Source organism: Carassius gibelio, chromosome B23 (assembly GCF_023724105.1).
Source record: "Carassius gibelio isolate Cgi1373 ecotype wild population from Czech Republic chromosome B23, carGib1.2-hapl.c, whole genome shotgun sequence".
Classification (NCBI taxonomy): domain Eukaryota; kingdom Metazoa; phylum Chordata; class Actinopteri; order Cypriniformes; family Cyprinidae; genus Carassius; species Carassius gibelio.
The window spans coordinates 17,340,680-17,361,641 of record NC_068418.1 but is presented as its reverse complement, the minus strand read 5'-3'; the positions used below and the strand labels follow the sequence as shown (position 1 = coordinate 17,361,641).

The following is a 20,962-nucleotide window of genomic DNA, read 5'->3' as shown; positions in this document are numbered from 1 at the left end:
GTGAATATGATACCATGCAGAGCACAACTAACACACAAGACCTACCTCTGGAAAAGGGACATCCATAATAAATCTGATCTGGTCACTGTGGGTGTGTGTAGGTGTGCCGTCCAGAATTGAAGTCATCTGAGTGTATATAACATCAATTCGCTCCTGATCTTCAATGAACAATATTGATGGAACACTTGGAAAAAGTTTCAAGCCACTTTGATGTTCTTTTTTTTTCTTTTTTTTTGTCCATTGATGATGGACTATGGTTAGTTAAGTTTGAGTCAGACAGAACATCTGACTCAATCAAGTGCTTTTGCCTCTCGAAATAAATTGACCCATCTTTTGAATTGATATCGCTTGATATTTAATTGATCAATCTTTTATAAATAATAAATGTTGCATCATTACACAATACAATCAACAACAATAACTTTAGCAGATTATTTAACATACCTCATACATATCGCTTCAAGAAGGTCTGCTGCTATCATACATATATATATGGTCTGATGTTCTTATATATGACTGGGCTCATATACTAATATACACTATATCCCCCTACTGGACGCATGAGGAACAACAGGGGCGTAAAACTGCTTGGGGCGTAAATCTACCGGCTCAGTAGCTCTTCTGATTGGCTGAAATTCTGTAATTTCTAAATAGTCCCGCCCACTACCTCTACAGATGCACAAATCACTTTTGAACCAAATATCTCGGTGCAAAAGGGAGAGCGCGAAACTTGTCACTTGAAAGCGAAAAACAGTGTTTGAAATTCATCGCTGCAGATTCAAGCAGATGTAGTTATGTACTTTGTGTTTGTGTTAGAAAAATATACAAGACATTTCTGAGAAAATATTCTACAAGTGAGCAACTCTCATTTAATGAATTCACGCTACAGGTTTGCAACTCTTAAAACATTTCTCTCTGTGACTTCAAATTTACTGATACACATGTGTGGCTTTTCTCTACAACTACAAATCGCACTGCCACAGGTGTTCAGTTGTTTTGAATCAAAAATAACTTCATATAGAACGGAGCAGAAGTTGTATTAACAGTAAGAATGATGATGATCAAAATAGAACTACATCAGATTACTTTAAAGTATATGTGGTGTGTTTATTTCCACAGCGCAATGCACACAGCCTTCTTTTCCATCAAGAAATGTCATTTTAACAGCAGAGTATCTCTCGACTCAAAGTTTCCCAGATGGATCCACTGTAACATTTCAGTGTGAGATTGGACACAGGCCAGTTAACTCAGGAGCATCTAAATCAGTTACCTGTCAGGGAACCCAGTGGACAAATCTGGAACTCAATTGCACAAGTATGTACTGACATTAAATATGTTAAGAACCTTACATTTGTAAATTTCTCTAAAATGCCTTTTGTCTAATTTAGACGTGAAAAGATGTATGTTATAGGACAAGTCATAAAGTAGCTTAAAATTCATTAGATAGCTCACAGTGGTTTTGCTGCTGACAGCAGGAAGCTTCACAGTATCACACATTTCCTCTTAAAATCAATCCCTGTATCATGTAATAAAGCAACACTAATGATTATTTTATTACAGATTACAGTATTTAGAGAGCACTAATTCTAAATCAGTCAATATCTTAAATACTTTACATTACAGGAAAATCATGTGGAAGCCTTCAGGATTTTCTTTATGGGAGATATGAAATGAGTGGAAATTTATTTGGTGACACTGCTAAACCAGTTTGTAATGAAGGGTAAGTGAAAGTCACTTTCTTTGTGCTGGATTAAGTGTGTTTTAAACCATATAGAATTTAGATTGTGAGCTGTGTTTGAGTATTTGGTAAGAGGAGAATCATTGTTTTCAGATACATGCTAGCGGGTAAAGAAACAACAAGAACATGCAGAGATCAGGGATGGGATGGCCGAGATCCTGTCTGTGAACGTATGTCAATTCTTACATTTCAATCAAATATGATATTGAAGAGCACAAAACAATTTCCAAATTTGTATTAAAAGAGGATTAGAAAAAAAATTATAAAGAATTACCTATTCACCTGGATATGTTTTTCTCTTTAGCGGTGAAATGTCCACCACCTCTAGCTATAGAAAATGGAGAACTTGTAGAAGTGCCTTTGGAGAGTTATGATTATTTAGCAGCAGTCTCCTATAAATGCAACCCAGGACTTAATCTTATTGGGCAATCCACACTTCATTGTTCTGAGGATGGAACCTTTAAACCAGATCCACCGACATGTTTTGGTAAGTTATAGTTCAAATGGCAGTCAAGAGATGAAGAAAAAAAAAAGTTGAGTTGATTCCAGTTAATGAATTAAATATTTATTGATCAATTATCTTCTTTTAAATTAACATTTTCTTTTCTTTTTTTCCCCAGATGGGTGTCCAACACCTACAGTTACTAACGCAAAAAGAATTGGTGGAAAATCACCTCCCTACAAACTGGGTAACTTCATACAATATAAATGTGAAGATGGCTATGAAATGAAAGGAGAAGCTTATATTGTTTGTCGAGCAAATGGATGGGACCCTGAAGAACCAAGTTGCAATGGTAAGACTGGATTGATTTATTTTATTAATGCATGACTGTATGCTGTAAAGGAACAGTTTACCCAAAGTGAAAGTTGTTGTGTGTGTGTGTGTGTGTATATATATACATACACACACACAAACACTATTGTATTGTTTTTTGACAAAGTTTTAGTGACTCTAAGTAATTACATTCAAGCAGTTCAAAAGATGTAAATGAGTAATTATCTTATAATAACTAAAATAGTAGTGGATCTGTTTACTAGTTTTTTTTTAAAAAGAGACCAAAATGCCAACAAATACACATTTTCACATTATACCAAGTCTTGATTTAAAAACCAGTTTACATGTCCTTTTCTTTCATGTATCTCTGAAGAAACCTTTAGAAAGTTTCTTATCTCTCTCTCTTCAAGCATGGTTGTATTTCAGGGATTATCAAGACTTCTTTTACTCCCATTTGTACTGCTCTAACCAAATGCATATGTTGACTCTCAGCTATCACGACTACCACACCCACTGTGACTTCCAAGAAGGGTAATGTCTTATAACTTTATTATAAAAATTATTAGATACACATTAATGTTCTCCTTATTGCTCTGATTTAGAGTTAACAACTTTTAAGATCCAGAAGGAGAGAGCTCAGAAACTTTCTGTAGTGATGTTCAGACATTTCTTAACATTTATGAGAAAATTATGGCCAACAGTTTAGATTTGGAATTTTTTTGCCAACCCCCCCCCCCCCCCCCACACACACACACACACCACAAAAAAAAACTCCTATTAATTGGGAATAAAAGTGGCTATATATGCTCTAATTTCATAGAAGTACTACTTCAGTATGTCTGCTTTGATCTGTCTGTAGAGATAATCTGAAATAGTCCTAAAGGTAGTTGCTATAATTCAGTTAATTTGTATTGCACTTTTCACAGCACATTCACTAACCATGTATACTGGAGGCCAGATTTATGCATGTAAATCTGTTTTCAAATGTTTCCACAAACATGTCTTTCACCAGTAACATTCCAATAGCATACTACATCTTATTATTAGTCTACAAAAAAAAAAAGAGAGAAAAGGCTGACAATCTGGGTGGTTTATGTTACTTTTATGCATGGATATATAACTTTAAGTATATTTCATATACAGTAAAAGAGTAAGAAAATGTCTTAAGTTTGCTGACATTGGCGAAAGGCTGTAAAGGAAAGCTTGGATGGATGCAAATTAATAACCTCAGGCACACGGTTGCTCAGTTAGGATACTCATTTACATTACAACAAGATTAAGAAAAAAAATCATGCTCTTAAATGTGTTGTGAATGAGGAAGATATTTTAATGTGAAGTTCTCTTATGTGTGTTAATATGCCACAGAATTATTGGTCAATAATACTCACCGTTCTAAAGCAGCTTAACTAAGAGCAGTGCTTTACAAAATGGTAGCAAGGAAAGCTCTATGATGTTTAAGTAGATGAAGAAAAGAGCTTGAGAGGAACCAAGATTCAGCTTGGGAAGCCATCATCTGCACACTTTTACACAGCATACATATAAATGACACTTTTAACAAGTGTAATCCTGATACAAAATGCTAGATAATTTTGACTAACGTAACAGAATTATAATGCTTTAGATTTAAATTTTGTAGGACCAGTGAATGAATCATTCTATATTTAAACACTTTCCCCTTAATACAATTATAAATGAGCAGCTGTCCGTACAACTCTCCATATTATTGCCATTAAAATTTTAGCTTTACTGATCTGTTTACTGGAGTTTTGAATAAAGTGACCAAAATGCCAACAAATACAATTTTTCACATTATACCAAGTCTTGATTTAAAAACCAGTTTACATGTCCTTTTCTTTCATGTATCTCTGAAGAAACCTTTAGAAAGTTTCTTATCTCTCTCTCTTCAAGCATGGTTGTATTTCAGGGATTATCAAGACTTCTTTTACTCCCATTTGTAATTCTCTAACTTAATGCATATGTTGACTCTCAGCTCTATCTACCACGACTACCACACCCGCTGTGACTTCCACTGTTTCCATAACATCCAAGAAGGGTATTGTCTTATAAATGTATACTTTATTATAAAAATTATTAGATACACATTAATGTTCTCCTAATTGCTCTGATTTAGAGTTAACAACTTTAAGATCCAGAAGGAGAGAGCTCAGAAACTTTCTGTAGTGATGTTCAGACATTTCTTAACATTTATGAGAAAATTATGGCCAACAGTTTAGATCTGGAATTTTTTAGCCAACACATTCAGGCATGGGATTATAAATATTGCAACACGACCCCCCCCCACCCCCCACCCCCCCACCAACACACACACACCACAAAAAAAAACTCAATCAATTGGGAATAAAAGTGGCAATATATGCTCTACTTTCTAATGTCTGCTTTGATCTGTCTGTAGAGATAATCTGAAATAGTCCTAAAGGTAGTTGCTATAATTCAGTTAATTTGTATTGCACTTTTCACAGCACATTCACTAACCATGTATACTGGAGGCCAGATTTATGCATGTAAATCTGTTTTCAAATGTTTCCACAAACATGTCTTTCACCAGTAACATTCCAATAGCATACTACATCTTATTATTAGTCTACAAAAAAAAAAAAAAGAGAAGGCTGACAATCTGGGTGGTTAGTATATTTCATATACAGTAAAAGAGTAAGAAAATGTCTCAAGTTTGCTGACATTGGCGAAAGGTTGGATGAATGTCTTATACAGCGATGGAATGTGTTGTGAATGAGGAAGATATTTTAATGTGAAGTTCTCTTTTGTTTGTTAATATGCCACAGAATTATTGGTCAATAATACTCACCGTTCTAAAGCAGCTTAACTAAGAGCAGTGCTTTACAAAATGGTAGCAAGGAAAGCTCTATGATGTTTAAGTAGATGAAGAAAAGAGCTTGAGAGGAACCAAGATTCAGCTTGGGAAGCCATCATCTGCACACTTTTACACAGCATACATACAGTATTGTTCAAAATAATAGCAGTACAATGTGACTAACCAGAATAATCAAGGTTTTTCGTATATTTTTTTATTGCTACGTGGCAAACAAGTTACCAGTAGGTTCAGTAGATTCTCAGAAAACAAATGAGACCCAGCATTCATGATATGCACGCTCTTAAGGCTGTGCAATTGGGCAATTAGTTGAATTAGTTGAAAGGGATGTGTTCAAAAAAATAGCAGTGTGGCATTCAATCAATGAGGTCATCAATTTTGTGAAGAAACAGGTGTAAATCAGGTGGCCCCTATTTAAGGATGAAGCCAACACTTGTTGAACATGCATTTGAAAGCTGAGGAAAATGGGTCGTTCAAGACATTGTTCAGAAGAACAGCGTACTTTGATTAAAAAGTTGATTAGAGAGGGGAAAACCTATAAAGAGGTGCAAAAAATGATAGGCTGTTCAGCTAAAATGATCTCCAATGCCTTAAAATGGAGAGCAAAACCAGAGAGACGTGGAAGAAAACGGAAGACAACCATCAAAATGGATAGAAGAATAACCAGAATGGCAAAGGCTCAGCCAATGATCACCTCCAGGATGATTAAAGACAGTCTGGAGTTACCTGTAAGTACTGTGACAGTTAGAAGACGTCTGTGTGAAGCTAATCTATTTTCAAGAATCCCCCGCAAAGTCCCTCTGTTAAAAAAAAGGCATGTGCAGAAGAGGTTACAATTTGCCAAAGAACACATCAACTGGCCTAAAGAGAAATGGAGGAACATTTTGTGGACTGATGAGAGTAAAATTGTTCTTTTTGGGTCCAAGGGCCACAGGCAGTTTGTGAGACGACCCCCAAACTCTGAATTCAAGCCACAGTACACAGTGAAGACAGTGAAGCATGGAGGTGCAAGCATCATGATATGGGCATGTTTCTCCTACTATGGTGTTGGGCCTATTTATCGCATACCAGGGATCATGGATCAGTTTGCATATGTTAAAATACTTGAAGAGGTCATGTTGCCCTATGCTGAAGAGGACATGCCCTTGAAATGGTTGTTTCAACAAGACAATGACCCAAAACACACTAGTAAACGGGCAAAGTCTTGGTTCCAAACCAACAAAATTAATGTTATGGAGTGGCCAGCCCAATCTCCAGACCTTAATCCAATTGAGAACTTGTGGGGTGATATCAAAAATGCTGTTTCTGAAGCAAAACCAAGAAATGTGAATGAATTGTGGAATGTTGTTAAAGAATCATGGAGTGGAATAACAGCTGAGAGGTGCCACAAGTTGGTTGACTCCATGCCACACAGATGTCAAGCAGTTTTAAAAAACTGTGGTCATACAACTAAATATTAGTTTAGTGATTCACAGGATTGCTAAATCCCAGAAAAAAAAAATGTTTGTACAAAATAGTTTTGAGTTTGTACAGTCAAAGGTAGACACTGCTATTTTTTTGAACACACCCCTTTCAACTAATTGCCCAATTGCACAGCCTTAAGAGCGTGCATATCATGAATGCTGGGTCTTGTTTGTTTTCTGACAATCTACTGAACCTACTGGTAACTTGTTTGCCACGTAGCAATAAAAAATATACTAAAAACCTTGATTATTCTGGTTAGTCACATTGTACTGCTATTATTTTGAACAAAACTGTATAAATGACACTTTTAACAAGTGTAATCCTGATACAAAATGCTAGATAATTTTGACTAACTTAACAGAATTATAATAGTTTATTTTTAAATTTTGTAGTTGTGGTGTTTTTTTTTTTTTTGTGGGCCAATGAATTAATTAATTCTATATTTAAACACTTTCCCCTTAATACAATTATAAATGAGCAGCTGTCAGTACAACTCTCCATATTATTGCCATTTAAAAATGTAACTTCACTTTAATATCTACTAACTCGAAGAATAAATAACAGTGTAGCATTTTGTGATTTTGGCGCTTTCACTGACGACTTGATACCTTTGTGGCTTTTTTTTTTTAATTGGCCATTATTCATTTATGTTATTAAATGTCAGATCTGCTACAGAAAGGTTCTTGTTTAATTTTTAACAACATTATGTTATTAGCTCTTCATAATGGTACTGTTAGAGGAATACTTTATTTTTATTTATCATGAGAAAGTAATTATATCTGTTTTGTTTTTGTTTTTTTACTTTCTGTCCTTCTGTATCTTTCCTATCAATTACTTTTTTTTTTTTTTTTTAATAAGTCTACTTCATCTAGATTATCCATCTGTTGGCAGTTTCCTAACTGTGTTATTTTTCTTTCACATAGGAAAAACAGATGAAAACACAAGTAAGTATTTTTTATTTATTTTTTTGTCATTTGCTTGAGCCGATCCCCTGTCACATTGGTTCTTTTGAATTTTTATCTGAAATGTATTTATTTATTTAATGTATGATTTATTTACTTTGTTTCATTGCCGGAAAGTGAACCAACTCCAGCATAAGGCTAAAAGCAGCCTAATGTTTTCAATATGATTGAATTTGTATTTAACGTGATAACAAATTAATGGAAACATCGTAAGTTACTAATTATAATGCTTACATTTCCTCAGTTCTTCAAAAAACACCTGAGGAAAATGAGCAAAGAATGTTGCATTACCAAAAAACATCATCTCAAGCTCAGTCTAGCGCGAGGTTATGTATTTTAAAAACACTACCGTTAAAAAAAAGTGAATCTAGACTGTGTGATGAATAAATCTCTTATAAGCTGCTTGCACGTAAATCTGCACTTTGTTGTTTATGATGAGAGAACTTGTGAGTAAGAATTCAGTCAGGTCTCTGTTCAGTCATCACTGTTCAGGGATTTACTCATCTGAACGCCTCTGATTGGCCATTGCATTCATAAGCTCAGCATAATCGTGTGTTATTGGTTATAATAATAAGGCAAAACTGTAGAAAGGAATACAAATAAATATAATGCAACAAATAAGCCATAACATTAATTGCATGGTATTACTACCCTGATAATAGTAATAATAATAATAATAATAATGATAAATTATCATCCTGCTATCGTCAAAGGCATCAGCCACAGGTGACATGATACAATCGTCTATCGGCACAAATCTACTGTGTAGCATTCTATGATATTGGCACTTTTTCTGAGAAAACTATATTGCCTTTTTGGCTTTTTTATTGTATTTTCCAATATTTCACAGTTTTACATAATTAAATGTCAGTTTTACTGCAGAAGGATTCTTTTTTTGCTTTCTAACCACATCTTAATGTCATATTCTTCATTATGGGTCTGTTAGAGAAACTCTTTTTCTTAGTATGAGAGAGCAATTATTCATCTGGTAACTGTTTAAACTCTATCCGTCCACTGTATCTTTCCTGTCTTTTTTTATTTTATTTTTTTTATAATCTACTCCATGTAGATTACCCATGTATTTGAATCTTCAGAAATGTCCTTCTTTTTTACTCTTTCCTAACTGTATTTTTCTTCCACAGAAGACTCAAGTTTCCGTAAGTAACTTTTTAAAAAAAACCTTTTTTAACTATACTATTCAATGAAAGGCTGATTCCTCTTGTCAGAAACAGATAACCTTGGCTCCTTATTCTTTTTAATCTGAAATGGATGAAACCATTGGAATATCATATTTGATAATTGTATATAATAGGCTGGTTTCTGAGCATTCTGAAGGTCATATCATATTTCTGGTTGGGCATTGTAGCTTTCTTTTAGATGACAGTTTGCTTATGGGGCGAGGTTAATTTAGTTATAAGGGTTACGAAGTGATTTGTAATTTATGATATGTCTTGTGCTATTAATTTGGTCTTACAACTCATTTTAATTTTTTTTTTTTGCAGCTACATGGGCAATAGTAGTTATTTGTGTAGTTTTGGGTAAGTCAGAGTCTTCATAATTCACCTGATTTTCTACATGTTCTATACCACCTTTTTATTACACACAATCAAAAAGTCAGTTAAGTTGTTGCAGTGTTGGGCTTTAAAAGAGACCTCAGATGCCCATTTTCCACAAGTTGGTATGATTCTTTAGGGTCTTAATGAAAAGTATAACATACTTTGGTTAAAATTTCGCAATGCTAATGTAAAATTACACTTTTTTTTTTTTTGCCATTTTTTAAAACTGCTCTGTTCACAGTGACCCATTTTGGTGCATGTCCCTTTAAATGCTAATGAGTTCTGCTCACCAAACCCCTCTCTTCCATACAATGATGATGCTTTTTATAAATAAAATGTTGTCGTGGCCTAATGGTTAGAAAGGTTGTGAGTTCTAGTCCCGGGCCGGCAGGAATTGTGGGTGGGTGGAGTGCATGTACAGTTCTCTCTCCACCTTCAATACCACGACTTAGGTGCCCTTGTGCAAGGCATTGAACCCCCAACTGCTCCCCGGGCGCCGCAGCATAAATGGCTGCCCACTGCTCCGGTGTGTGTTCACAGTGTGTGTGTGCACTTCGGAGGGGTTAAATGCAGAGCACAAATTGAGTATGGGTCACCATACTTGGCTGAATGTCACGTCACTTACAGATTAAATTTAACATGAAAGACTAATTTTCAACACATACAAAAAAAAAGAATGACTGAAAAGAGGAAAAAGATTGGGGGGATGCATTCCCTTCATAAACAAAAAAAAACGTATGTGTCTTTAGTGACTCTTATGTCGGGATTAAATGACGATTATAATGTTCATCATTGCATTCAACAACAAAGTTTTTTAGCATTTTAGGGTGGTCGTGTACACGCACTGCCAACACACATTTATGTTCAAACAGCAAAAGTGATTTTTGTTTCTTCTGATGTTCCCTTAAATCATAGTACTTTTTTTTTTAATCTAATCAAATCTTTTATAATACAAAATGCAAGGAAACTGAGAATTTGATTTATATTTTTCCTTTTTGATAATGACTGTTTTCTGGAAAATAAGTCTGACCTGATTATCACACTTGGCTTAAATAGCATTGAGAGAGAAAAAAAGTATAATAAACATGTATTTCAGGTCCCTTCATTCATAATTTAGCAAGGATGCCATAAAAGTGATAAAAAATTTTTTAATGTTACAAAAGATTTTACTTTCAGATAAATGCTGTTCTTTTGAGCTTTCTGTTCATCAAAGAAACTTGAATAAATTCTTCTTGGCTGTTTTCAACAACAACAATAATAATAATAATAGTGTTTTGAGTAGAAAATCAGTATATTAAAATTATTTGTGACTATACATGTGACTGGAGTAATGATGCAAAAAATTCAGCAAAATAAATGCAGGCTTTGTGAGCAGAAGATTATTTAAAAAAACATGAAAAATATTACTGTTCAAAAACGTTTGACTGTTAAGTGTACGTTCATAAATAAATTTTGTGTTTGGTAAATTACCCGTGTCAGTAGTGTCCAGCAGACACCACCTTAACAATTTCAGCATATCTCTTATCCTGGCCAAAAAGACCATAAACATTCCTGATACAACATAAGTAACATGTATACTAAAACTAATCCTGTGCCACTGAAACTCTGCAAATCAGGTCATTGTTTTTTTTTTTTTTTATATATAGGTCAGTGGTTTGGCTCTGTCAATTATGCCCTCTGTCAATTAGGAATAGTGGTATGGCCACTTGAAAGTTTCTGGTGGCTTCAATGCCTGATGACAGTCTAGAATGAGTGAGCAGTCCAGTTAGTTAGACAGATCAATGGTAACCAACAACCCAAGTAGAATTTCATTAGAGACATTTAAAATACCCCCCCCCCCCCCCCCCACACACACACACAATAACAAAATCACAGAAAATGAATTAATTTTGGCCAATTTCAGTCAACTGTCACACAGTATCGGTTTTGTATTATTTGTCAAATATTCAAGAAAATTAGTTTTGTTGTGTTTTCATGTAGGGTTCTGATGTTACTAGAATAAGAATTTGATCCCTTTTTTATTAATCAAGGTTAATCATTTGTAATGCAATTCCTTTTTGTTTAGGAATTGTTGTTGCCGTGGTGAGCCTTGTGTATGTCAACTATCGTAAGAAACGGTAAGTTATCTGCACTGTCACAGTTGCTTCTTATGTGTTCTAGGCTCTTGTTCGCACTCTGTCATATTGGGTAATAAATTAATACTTTACATTCAGTGGTTGCAGAACATTTAAAAGGTTTCATGGGAAATGGAGATGTCTTTGAGGTTTATGATTAATATACCAGTTGTTTATCATGCACATGCTGACTTTGGATTGCAGCTCAGAGCTGCAAAGGTGGTGACTATTCCCTGGTATAGAACTAGACTACTCCTAAATCTTCAGAGAACGCCACCTTGCAAAGGAACCTCTGCCCCCATGAAGCATTGCAAATGACATAATTGAATCAGTGTCCCTCCAACTACCCCTCTCAAGCTGTGATTCTATTCACAGTGCCCTGGCTGTGAATACTGTATATAGATGTTCACTTTTCAAAATCAGTTCTTTTCACCATCAGGTGATTGGAATGTACCTTAAAAGTACTTATAACTACCAGATATATGCCTATTTCTGAATATTTAGCAGTTAAATGTATTTTTATAATCAGTTGTATAGTTTTTTTTTAGCATGTCATTCACATTGCTTCATGGGCATTCTGTATTCTGATTTTTTGTTTTAAATCAGAATATATAATGTTGAGATTCATCTTGGTTGTGTATTTGATTATTTAAGAAATGTTTAAAGGTGCTGTATGTAGGATGCTGTAGTGGTTGAACTAGGTATTGCAGTCCAAATTCAAAATATTGGAGAGGGTTTTTTTTCACCCAGCCCCTCGTCCTCAGACTTGACCCACACGCAGGTTGCCAGATTGACGACATTAACAGGAATGAGCACACTTGATGGTGAATGAAATGAAATGCGCTGTGTTTCAGCCAACTTTCAACCCGGCGTCCTGAAACAATTGAGTAAACTTGCGTTGGGCGTGATTCACAAACAAAAACAAACACTGACATTCCGGGCCCGTTTTCAAAGGAGAATAACTGACTGTGGCATTGTTTTTCAGATAAACAAGTATGTTAACTTGGTTTGTTTCTTAAATATCTGCAAACATATTATGGTATTTTTATGCTTTAGTAGAGTCAAAGTCTTACATACAGCACCTTTAAATCCTTTTCAGCAGAGAATGCTGACAGTGTACTGTCACTTTTTTTTTGAGCAGGTGATTCTATATAAATGCAGCAATGTATCAAACCGCAAACTGCTTCATTGTACATAAAAATTCAATTGAAAAAAAAAATTCCCATGAAAAACAACTTTGCGAAATTTTCTTTTTGCAACTCTTTATGCTGATAGTCTACATGGGAAGCAGTTTGCTGTTTTGTTTGTTCCCCTGGTGGAGGTGTTTTCGATGTTTAGAGTGGGGTGCGGTCTTGTAAATGTGTGTTGGGTTGAGGTTTAATATACCCAGCTATCAGTCAATGCACATGCTGATCTTTACCGGCCTTTTGGATTGCAGCTCAGAACATGTAAAGGTTGAAAAAGAGGAGGATCAACCATTATAACTCCCTCACACACTTGGTAAGGACCATGGGAACTATGTAGCTTCCTCTAAGACAAAAAGTCATCTACTTCATCCTTGAAATGTCACAAAAGAGTTTCTGAACATAGGACAAGCACTATTGACATTTAAATATGTCCGGTCAGATTTCTGATGTCAGAAGCCCATCAATCCAAAAAGAAAGCTTCTTTAAAGCTTAAGAAGTTCAGAACAAGTCAGTTAATACCTAAGAGTGTGTAGGATTTTTGAGTTTTGAAGGTTCTTCATTATCATGCGTTTAACATCCATACATGCATATGCATATTGTAATTTATTCATCAACCACCCTGAGTGCCAAGACACTTGACTTATTCTTTCTTCTAGCTAAATGGGTTTTGCCAGGTTTCATAGCTTTAAATATAGAATATTATCATTTATATAATTCTTAATGTCATGCATAAATAATTTTTGCATCTCTAATTACAGGTCCCTATGAAGCTGTCTTTGATGAAATCCAAGGAAAGAATCCTGCAAATATATATATCATTTATAAACGCACTTCCCAGAATCCAGCAAGAGGAAAACAGATTTCCTTCAACAAATTCCTCCATAATCACACCCAATGTTGCTTTAAAAAGACAAGCTTAAATTGGAATAACTCCCTTTTTGCAGTCTCTTACTTTTTTTCCATTCTGTCCTGTAAAACAGATCTGTCTTCACATAATTAAGGTTGATTTCACTTTTATAAAGTGTATGCTTGTCATTTCTTAATTTTTAACACTGTTAATACAGTCATCACTTCTCTTAATGATGTTGCTGTTCCTGAGTACATCTTTCATGACAAAAGAAATGCACTGAATGTCCCTTGCCTACCTGATTAAGGCAATGAATACATTATGGCTACATTCAGCATGAGTATTTATGTAAAAAGTCTGATCAAATTTGAATGTCTGGTTTTGTAACTATTTCATAGTTTTTAGGAATCCACATTGTGCAAACAAAACCAAAGGTTGTACAATGCTTAATGTTTTGTTTTTATTTTGCTTGGGGTTACTTTTCATTGGGATAAAACATGTGCATATTAACCTTCCAGTAGATATACTTCTGCTAAAAGTCCTGTTAAATCCTGCTGAAGTACTTGGAGTGCTTTTTCATTCTGAGGTTTTTGTTAAGGGTCATCGAGCTGTATGTGATGTGTTGAGCAGGATTTGTATAGCTTCTAATTACATTAGAAATGCTTTGCTGTTGGTCTCGAATTACAGACTTCAAGATTTACAGAGCTAATGAAGAAAAGACAATTCTGTTAACTTTTCATCTCAGTGATGTTAAACGTCATTTACTTTTGTCTGTTTTATTAAGATTTACAGATTTTTTCCAAAGTATTTAAGACCAAATTACCTAGAGACCTAATTGCTTTTTGTTATTGGGAATTGCCCCTCCCCCCTTTTTGGAAAAGATTGCTAATTTTAATAATTTTTCCTAACTTGCTCTTGCCAAATTGCAGTCATGTAAAATAATCTAGTTTAGTTCAGCTAATATTTTTATTTAATTGGTCAAATAGTAATTTATTTTTAACAGCAACATTTTTCCCCAAATGAGTGTGTTTTTTTTTTCTTTGTGTGTGTGTGTGTGTTTCTCAGCTTGCAATTTCAAAAATGTATCATATTATTTTAATTTAACAATTAGGTGTCGTTTGTAATGGTTTTGAACCACTACTTTTTTTTTGGTGCCTTTTTATATAAGGAATGCACTGGCATGGCTCTGTGACAGTGCCAATTCTGAAAATCAGCAAAGTTGATCCGCAAATATAAATCCCCCTCTTGTAATTCTGTATTTCACTGAGATGTCTGCCTGCCTGGAAGGTCTCAAAATTAAAGCTCCACAATCTTAACCAAACACTGATACATGTTTCCATTTGTTCATTTTTTTTTTTTTTTTTAGATATTTTCAGGCTTAATGGGATAGTTTAACCAAAAATTTAAATTGTCATTTACTCACCCTCATGTCGTTCTCCTGACACCCGGTCTGCCTTTTAAGCATTGATTCTGTCTGGCAAAGTCTGATGTTATAATATTTGACCTTGTAATACCAGTAACTCCATTGGTAGATACATTTCATAGTCAACCAGTACAGCGGCTTCCTGTGTCAACAGGCTGCCGATAAACCATGTTGCATTTCTTCTAAAAGTATTGTTACAAGGAGCAATCGGTTGATAAATTTAGTTGTAGTTTAATCGTTAGAAAAATTGATGTTTATATAACATGATTGTAATGCACTACTCCGATTGGAAATCTAGTGACATGAACTGCTCATTTGAATCAGTCTATACAATGTATGTTTCATGACAATGCCCAAAAAACACCCTGTAAAATAAAACTCAACATGAATCCTACTGCACATGGCATATTTTGAATGGACAATGTTGCTCCAATGAGCTTTAAAAAATATTCACTTCTATTAACTTTACGTCAATTTGCACAGCCAACAGCAAAATTATGACAAGTTATACTGCATTTAAAAACAGATTTACGTCTCCTAGAAACCATTCAATCTTTGTATGTTGTACACAATGATGAGCACCTCAAATTAATTAAAACATTTTATCCATTGAAAACACAAACACTAGGTACTTTTGGCACTTTTATTAGACTAATAACCAATAAATCATAATTTAGCACTTTTCATTCTCCATACAGTGCCTGGTCCATCTTAGGCACTTAAATTGTACATTTGGAATGATGAAATATGGGCAAGTTTTAAATTTGCCAAACTACCCAAACAAATGCAAATCCAGTACAATATGAGAAAAAAAACACCAGATTTATAAGACAAGATAAATAACAGTAGTCCAAAAAATAACACCACAAGATGTTCTAATGCAAAACATGATAAAAAAAAGTTATTGCATTCATGAGTCTGTCTAGTTTACCAGTAGACAGAGAAACATGCATGTGCACTGTATGTGTACTGAAATGTGTAGGTTCAATTTAATGCATTAAGTATCATGAACAACTTTTTGCAGCATTTATTAATCTAGACCAATGTTAAATTTACAAAAATAAAAAACATTTTTATTGGTAACCCATGTTCCTTACTGTAAAGTATTAAAGATTTACAAATGTAATAAGGGAGAGATGAAAATAATTTCACTTTTTACAGGAAATCAAAATAAATTTGAAAAATATGGTTTGCCCTTGACTATACATACTCTTAAAAACACTCAAATACTCATGCGAGATCGATAAATTCCTGATTATCAAACACATCAGTTTCCACATACATACAAATCAAGTATGTTTTTAAAATTTTGACAACATGACAAGTTTCTGGTTGCTTTTGGCTCAATTCACTCACTCTGAGGCACCGAAATCGCTGGGCCTTTTGGATCATCAAAGCGGTCCATGGTGCGAATCTGCATGATCATGTGCAGGCCATAGGTAAGAATGAACACCATGAGCAGAGAGGTCAGCAGGCCCATCCAAATCCCTGGAGTGAAGAATCCTGCACAATCGCTGGCATACGAGAAGTTTTCACCAGTAACGTTGAAGCCTTGGATCTGTGGAAAACATGATGCATCATTGTGGAGTTTTTGTGGTATACTGTATATGAGTCTCATTGAACACTACCAGTCCAAAACAGCACACTGATACAGTACCTGAAAATCAGTGAAGGACAGCGTCCATTGGGTAGCATTGTCCGTAGCACTGCGGGGCACCAGCAGGGGGCTCTGAGCGCTGCTCACGCTCTGGCAATGGAAAGAATACTCTGCAGGAGAATAGATCCCCCTGCTGGCGTTAAAGATGGCCCTCTGCCCGTCATACTCCAGCACCACCTGCTCCACCACTGACCAGTCACGAGCAGATACAGGAAAGAAGATCTTGCGCATAGAGAAGCTTTGGGGAAGTATCACAAATTAAGGGTGTGACAATATATTGTTACGATACAATAATACAACAGTACAGATCATTAGGCCAAAGCTTTTAACTTTTGTAACTTAATGTCACAGCTATTATAAATACAAGTTAAAATTAAATTTTTTTCTTCATTTCTAACAATTGCAGTAAATCCTTTTCTTCAAAATCTATATAAAATAATATATATGAATGAAGGATTGTGTGTTGAATACTCACATAAGCCGGAGGGATCGCAAATTCAGAACATTTTGGTAATTAAGGACGAGTCTGAAAAACAAATCATTTTATACTTTCATGGAAAAATATGGAAATGTATACTAGATTCTGCTTTGTTGTGATTCTGACCTTGAGAGTGTATTATTGCACACAGAATCAGTGACGTTAGCAGAACCATTAAAAATGCTTCTTGCCAGATCAACCTGGATCCCAGAGTAAGTAGCGAGGAGAGTGTCGGCCCACAGCAGGATGCAGGGCTTCCCCTCTGTGCTGTTGACCACAAGTGGGGGTTTCACAGGTGACTCTGACGGTGCCTGAAGTAGAGATCGACCCACAGAATGTCCTGCCATTACTGGGGTGTCCTCAATGACCTACAAAAGAAGGAAAAATTACAAAAAATATTTTTGTTCAGGGTTTCTTTCATCAAAGCTGTTGTGAATTTTAGCGTCTCAAATAAAAAGGAACATAATGTGAAAGAACAAAATTGCAGTACATACAAATTTTGTCCTTGTGATTTTCCTTATTTGGATAAAAGCATTGTGAAATGCATTAATGTAAATGTAAGGAAAAGGTGAGGACTTACTCTAGAAGGCTTCAGGCCGGTGTATACAGCAGTGTAAGGCACATCCTGAGATTTGAACATGTCGAGGACCTCGCCAATGATCGCATCTAATAAGAAAAGAAATCTTACATCCTATACTAGAATACAACAATACTGACAAACACATGGCATCAAGTTAGAAAGAATCAAGCCATAAAAAGCAATACACAATCATTATACTAAAATCATCATCAAACCTGATAAAAAAAAACGGTAACTACTCACCATTTTTCAAAAGCAATTCCTTTGTCCGATCCCTGACATTCAAACAAAGAAAAAACTGTTTTATTTTTGCATTATTTATATACTATTATAGTATTTATAAACATTTAAATTATTCTTGTTTTTTTTTTTTTTGTTATATATATCAGAAATATCTAATTTTTGTTAGTTTTTTTATGCCTTTGTTTTTCTTCTAATATTATATATATATATATATATATATATATATATATATATATATATATATATATATATATATATATATATATATATATATATTTTTTTTTTTTTTTTTTTTAAGCTTTATTTGAAATATCAAGTTAAATTTTGTAACATTATTATTGAAACTCAGAGTGCCTTGCAAAATCATTCAGTCATTAATCAATTCCTTATTTTTACCTTTTTTTTTTTTTTTTTTTTTTTAAGTACTCTGAAACACAAAATGTATCACTTTGGCATGACTGCTGAAACAGCTGAAAATACTATATTTTAGTTTCTGTGTTGCAGAAAGTTTCTCAGATGAAAAGAATCGGAACCCTTTTTGTAAGACACTGTATTATTATTAATAATATTACAGAACATCTTACCCAGTGTAAGGGAGATGGACCGCCAGCAGTGAAGGCTGTGCTGTGTTCAGCTTGATTTCCTTCAGGGTGCTGGGGTCGATGTGGACTGCTGGGATGCCCAGCTCTTCCTGGAGGAGTTCCAGGATAGAATGAGATGCAGACCAGTCTAGGGCTGGCAACACCAGAGGACTGGAGGACGTCTGAAGGGCTGACTTGAATACCGAGACAGAAATGTTGATGAGAATGTTGAGTGAAATCTAGTTGTGCTATCCCTCCAGAATAAAAAAACAGAGCACACCTACCTCTACATTCAAAAAGGCACTGTCTTGCTTGTTCCCAAACACTCCACCGTACATAGTGAAGTCTTCCATACTGAGCTATAAAGCGGGGGGAGCAGGCAAGAAGTCGGTTACATTAATATCACTGAGATACTATTTGTTTTTTAATCCCATTTTGAATGAACCGTTTTTATTATTATATTTTCTGTTTCCATTTTAAGTTTATTTAAAAAGTTTTCATATTTACTTAAGTCTTTTTATTTTAGTTATTTTAGACCAATTTATTTTAGTTTCATTTACATTTATTTTTCTTCCAAGCAACAATTTTTGTTTTTATTATTTATCAGATCACTTAATAACCATAGGTGTTGCATAATGTAGATCTATGTTATTTTAGTATTATTTTGATACCATTATTCTATTTATTAATATTTTGAATTTATATTGATATTTTAAGTTTTCAATTCAATTTTAATACTTACAATTTAGAAATGCTGCCATGGCAACTAACTGAGATAATAAGATTTTGCTCTCATTTATTTTAGTTTGGTTTTATTTCAGTCGCTGATGGTTTATATGGTTTCAGTTTTTTTAACAACAACACAACACATATACATTTTTTATATCTATCATTCACACTGGTCAAAATGTTTCACATCTCTGATGTTTAATAATGCAATAAAGCAAAAGAAATACTCTTATATCAGTCAGATGGTCAAAATTGTACAAGGGTAATGAAATCTTGGTATGCCCAAGGGAAGATGGATGGGGAAGTAAGACTGTGGCTCAAAGTCACACTATAATGACAAGTCCAGTCACTATGAGAGTAACAATATTGGTGTGAGAGGAGGAAACTACTTCACTAGTAGTTCCACATTGTAAAAAACATTCCTTATACACTGATCCCATTGTTAAGCTTTTCAGTAATGTCAGAAATTAACTTGAGAACGTGTGAAACTGATTTTAAAGGGAATTCTTACCTTTATGATGACATGTTTCCAGCATACACCACTTTGTTCATCGTTTCAAACTATTTACATCGCAATATAACTAGAAAATTTTGTTTTATAAGACTAATTAAATGTCTAAAATGCTAAATAGCAGTTAAAAACACAAGAATGCACTGCGGGGGCATTATTTTACCAAGCATTTTAAACATATGGGGCATTTTACCTTATCCTGTAGGAAGAGCAGCACATTGTGCGGAGCTATGGACAGGGCAGATTTCAGATAAGACGCCAGCTGTCCACCAGACACTGTCTGACCAGCTGTTGGTTGAGCCAGATGTGGCATGTTGGACCTGTGTTGACAAAGACATCATTTAGATTGCGACTCCCCTAAACAGAGTCAGACTGCCTTGAAACATTGTCCCCTGTAATGAACCTCTACCAAACGCTTCTGAATGTCACTTTTCTCTGGTTTAGCTGCCTGAACATATAGAAGAAGAGCCCAGCAGTGTTCTGGAGTTACTATACTATAGAAGTGAATCAGAAAACAATATTCAAGATACAAACGTGTGACGTACCCATCGCTGGTCCACATGAGCAGAGGCGCTTGAGCATAACAGCTATAAATCGAGCAGATAAATAATAAAACCGAGGTGAAGGCCATTGTTGAGAGACTACTGCGACGCATTCCTACTTCCGTCATTCTGCAGGAGAATCACGTGAATGGCAGACGGCTGGTGATCACGTGACCGGTTTTTTTTTCCTTCAATCATGTGATTCTCTTCTGACTCGATTCGTTCACGTCCTCTGAGCAGTGCGCACTGCGCATGCGCTACAGGCAGCGTCGCAACGCAGATCATAGGAATAAACTACAGCACATTTGCATTACTTGCTAGGCCAACAAGAAAAATTACACCCAGCCTATGTAAATCATCCTCAATTTAAAACGCATGAAGATCTATCTATCTATGTCTGTCTGTCTTCAGAAACGCTGCCGTTGCACTTTGTAAAATAAAGTCTTGATACAGTGAAGTTGAAGTTCATTACCTTTAAAACATTAAATAGGTAACAGTTCAGCCCAAAATAACTTTGCCTTGTAAGACCGCATAGATATGCTTCTTAATACTCAATGTAAAGTTAGCATTTGTGTCTAAACAACTGGAATTGATTAAGATGACGCTGTAATTTCAGGACCACTTTATTGCGCTTAAATATTAACAGACAGTCTCTATCATATGATCGCATTTTAAATCAAGCTTATTTTCATTACTGACAGATCACATAGGCAGTATGTTAATATAT

General features: G+C 34.8%; 2 protein-coding genes across 17 annotated transcripts in view; one reads left to right on the top strand and one right to left on the bottom strand.

Annotated features, from left to right (window-relative positions):
- The window catches only part of rca2.1 (regulator of complement activation group 2 gene 1), a 44,778-nt gene extending 29,966 nt beyond the window's left edge, over positions 1-14,812 (top strand). For 8 of the 16 annotated variants that reach the window (XM_052595066.1, XM_052595065.1, XM_052595064.1 and 5 more), the window contains 13 exons: positions 1,120-1,314; positions 1,624-1,720; positions 1,832-1,908; positions 2,043-2,225; positions 2,359-2,532; positions 3,006-3,044; positions 4,504-4,566; positions 7,749-7,769; positions 8,930-8,944; positions 9,290-9,325; positions 11,409-11,460; positions 12,896-12,957; positions 13,403-14,812. In XM_052595066.1, coding sequence (XP_052451026.1) covers positions 1,120-1,314; positions 1,624-1,720; positions 1,832-1,908; positions 2,043-2,225; positions 2,359-2,532; positions 3,006-3,044; positions 4,504-4,566; positions 7,749-7,769; positions 8,930-8,944; positions 9,290-9,325; positions 11,409-11,460; positions 12,896-12,941 — 998 coding nt within the window. In that variant the 3' untranslated portion in view covers positions 12,942-12,957; positions 13,403-14,812. The remainder of the gene's footprint in view (positions 1-1,119; positions 1,315-1,623; positions 1,721-1,831; positions 1,909-2,042; positions 2,226-2,358; positions 2,533-3,005; positions 3,045-4,503; positions 4,567-7,748; positions 7,770-8,929; positions 8,945-9,289; positions 9,326-11,408; positions 11,461-12,895; positions 12,958-13,402) is intronic. The other 8 variants (XM_052595055.1, XM_052595056.1, XM_052595053.1 and 5 more) reach the window with 8 other exon arrangements.
- A 731-nt stretch (positions 14,813-15,543) lies between these two features.
- atp6ap1b (ATPase H+ transporting accessory protein 1b) lies at positions 15,544-20,407 on the bottom strand. The gene is made up of 10 exons (XM_052595074.1): positions 20,239-20,407; positions 19,887-20,013; positions 18,738-18,812; positions 18,457-18,647; positions 17,873-17,904; positions 17,630-17,715; positions 17,176-17,417; positions 17,047-17,097; positions 16,572-16,809; positions 15,544-16,472 (listed from the first exon to the last, which is right to left on the bottom strand). The coding sequence occupies exons 1-10, from the start codon at positions 20,361-20,363 to the stop codon at positions 16,263-16,265; spliced, it is 1,377 nt and encodes a 458-aa protein (XP_052451034.1). The 5' UTR covers positions 20,364-20,407; the 3' UTR covers positions 15,544-16,262.
- Between the last annotated feature and the right edge of the window lie 555 nt (positions 20,408-20,962).

What these genes read in the sequence shown, in the direction of transcription:
- atp6ap1b (XM_052595074.1), bottom strand. Translation starts at nt 20,363, where the DNA reads ATGACGGAAGTAGGAATGCGTCGCAGTAGTCTCTCAACAATGGCCTTC. An exon ending in GGAATTGCTTTTGAAAAATG is followed by an intron (nt 17,716 to 17,872) that starts GTGAGTAGTTAC and finishes TTTTCTTATTAG; the next exon opens with ATGCGATCATTGGCGAGGTC. An exon ending in TGTCCTTCACTGATTTTCAG is followed by an intron (nt 16,473 to 16,571) that starts GTACTGTATCAG and finishes TGTTTTCCACAG; the next exon opens with ATCCAAGGCTTCAACGTTAC.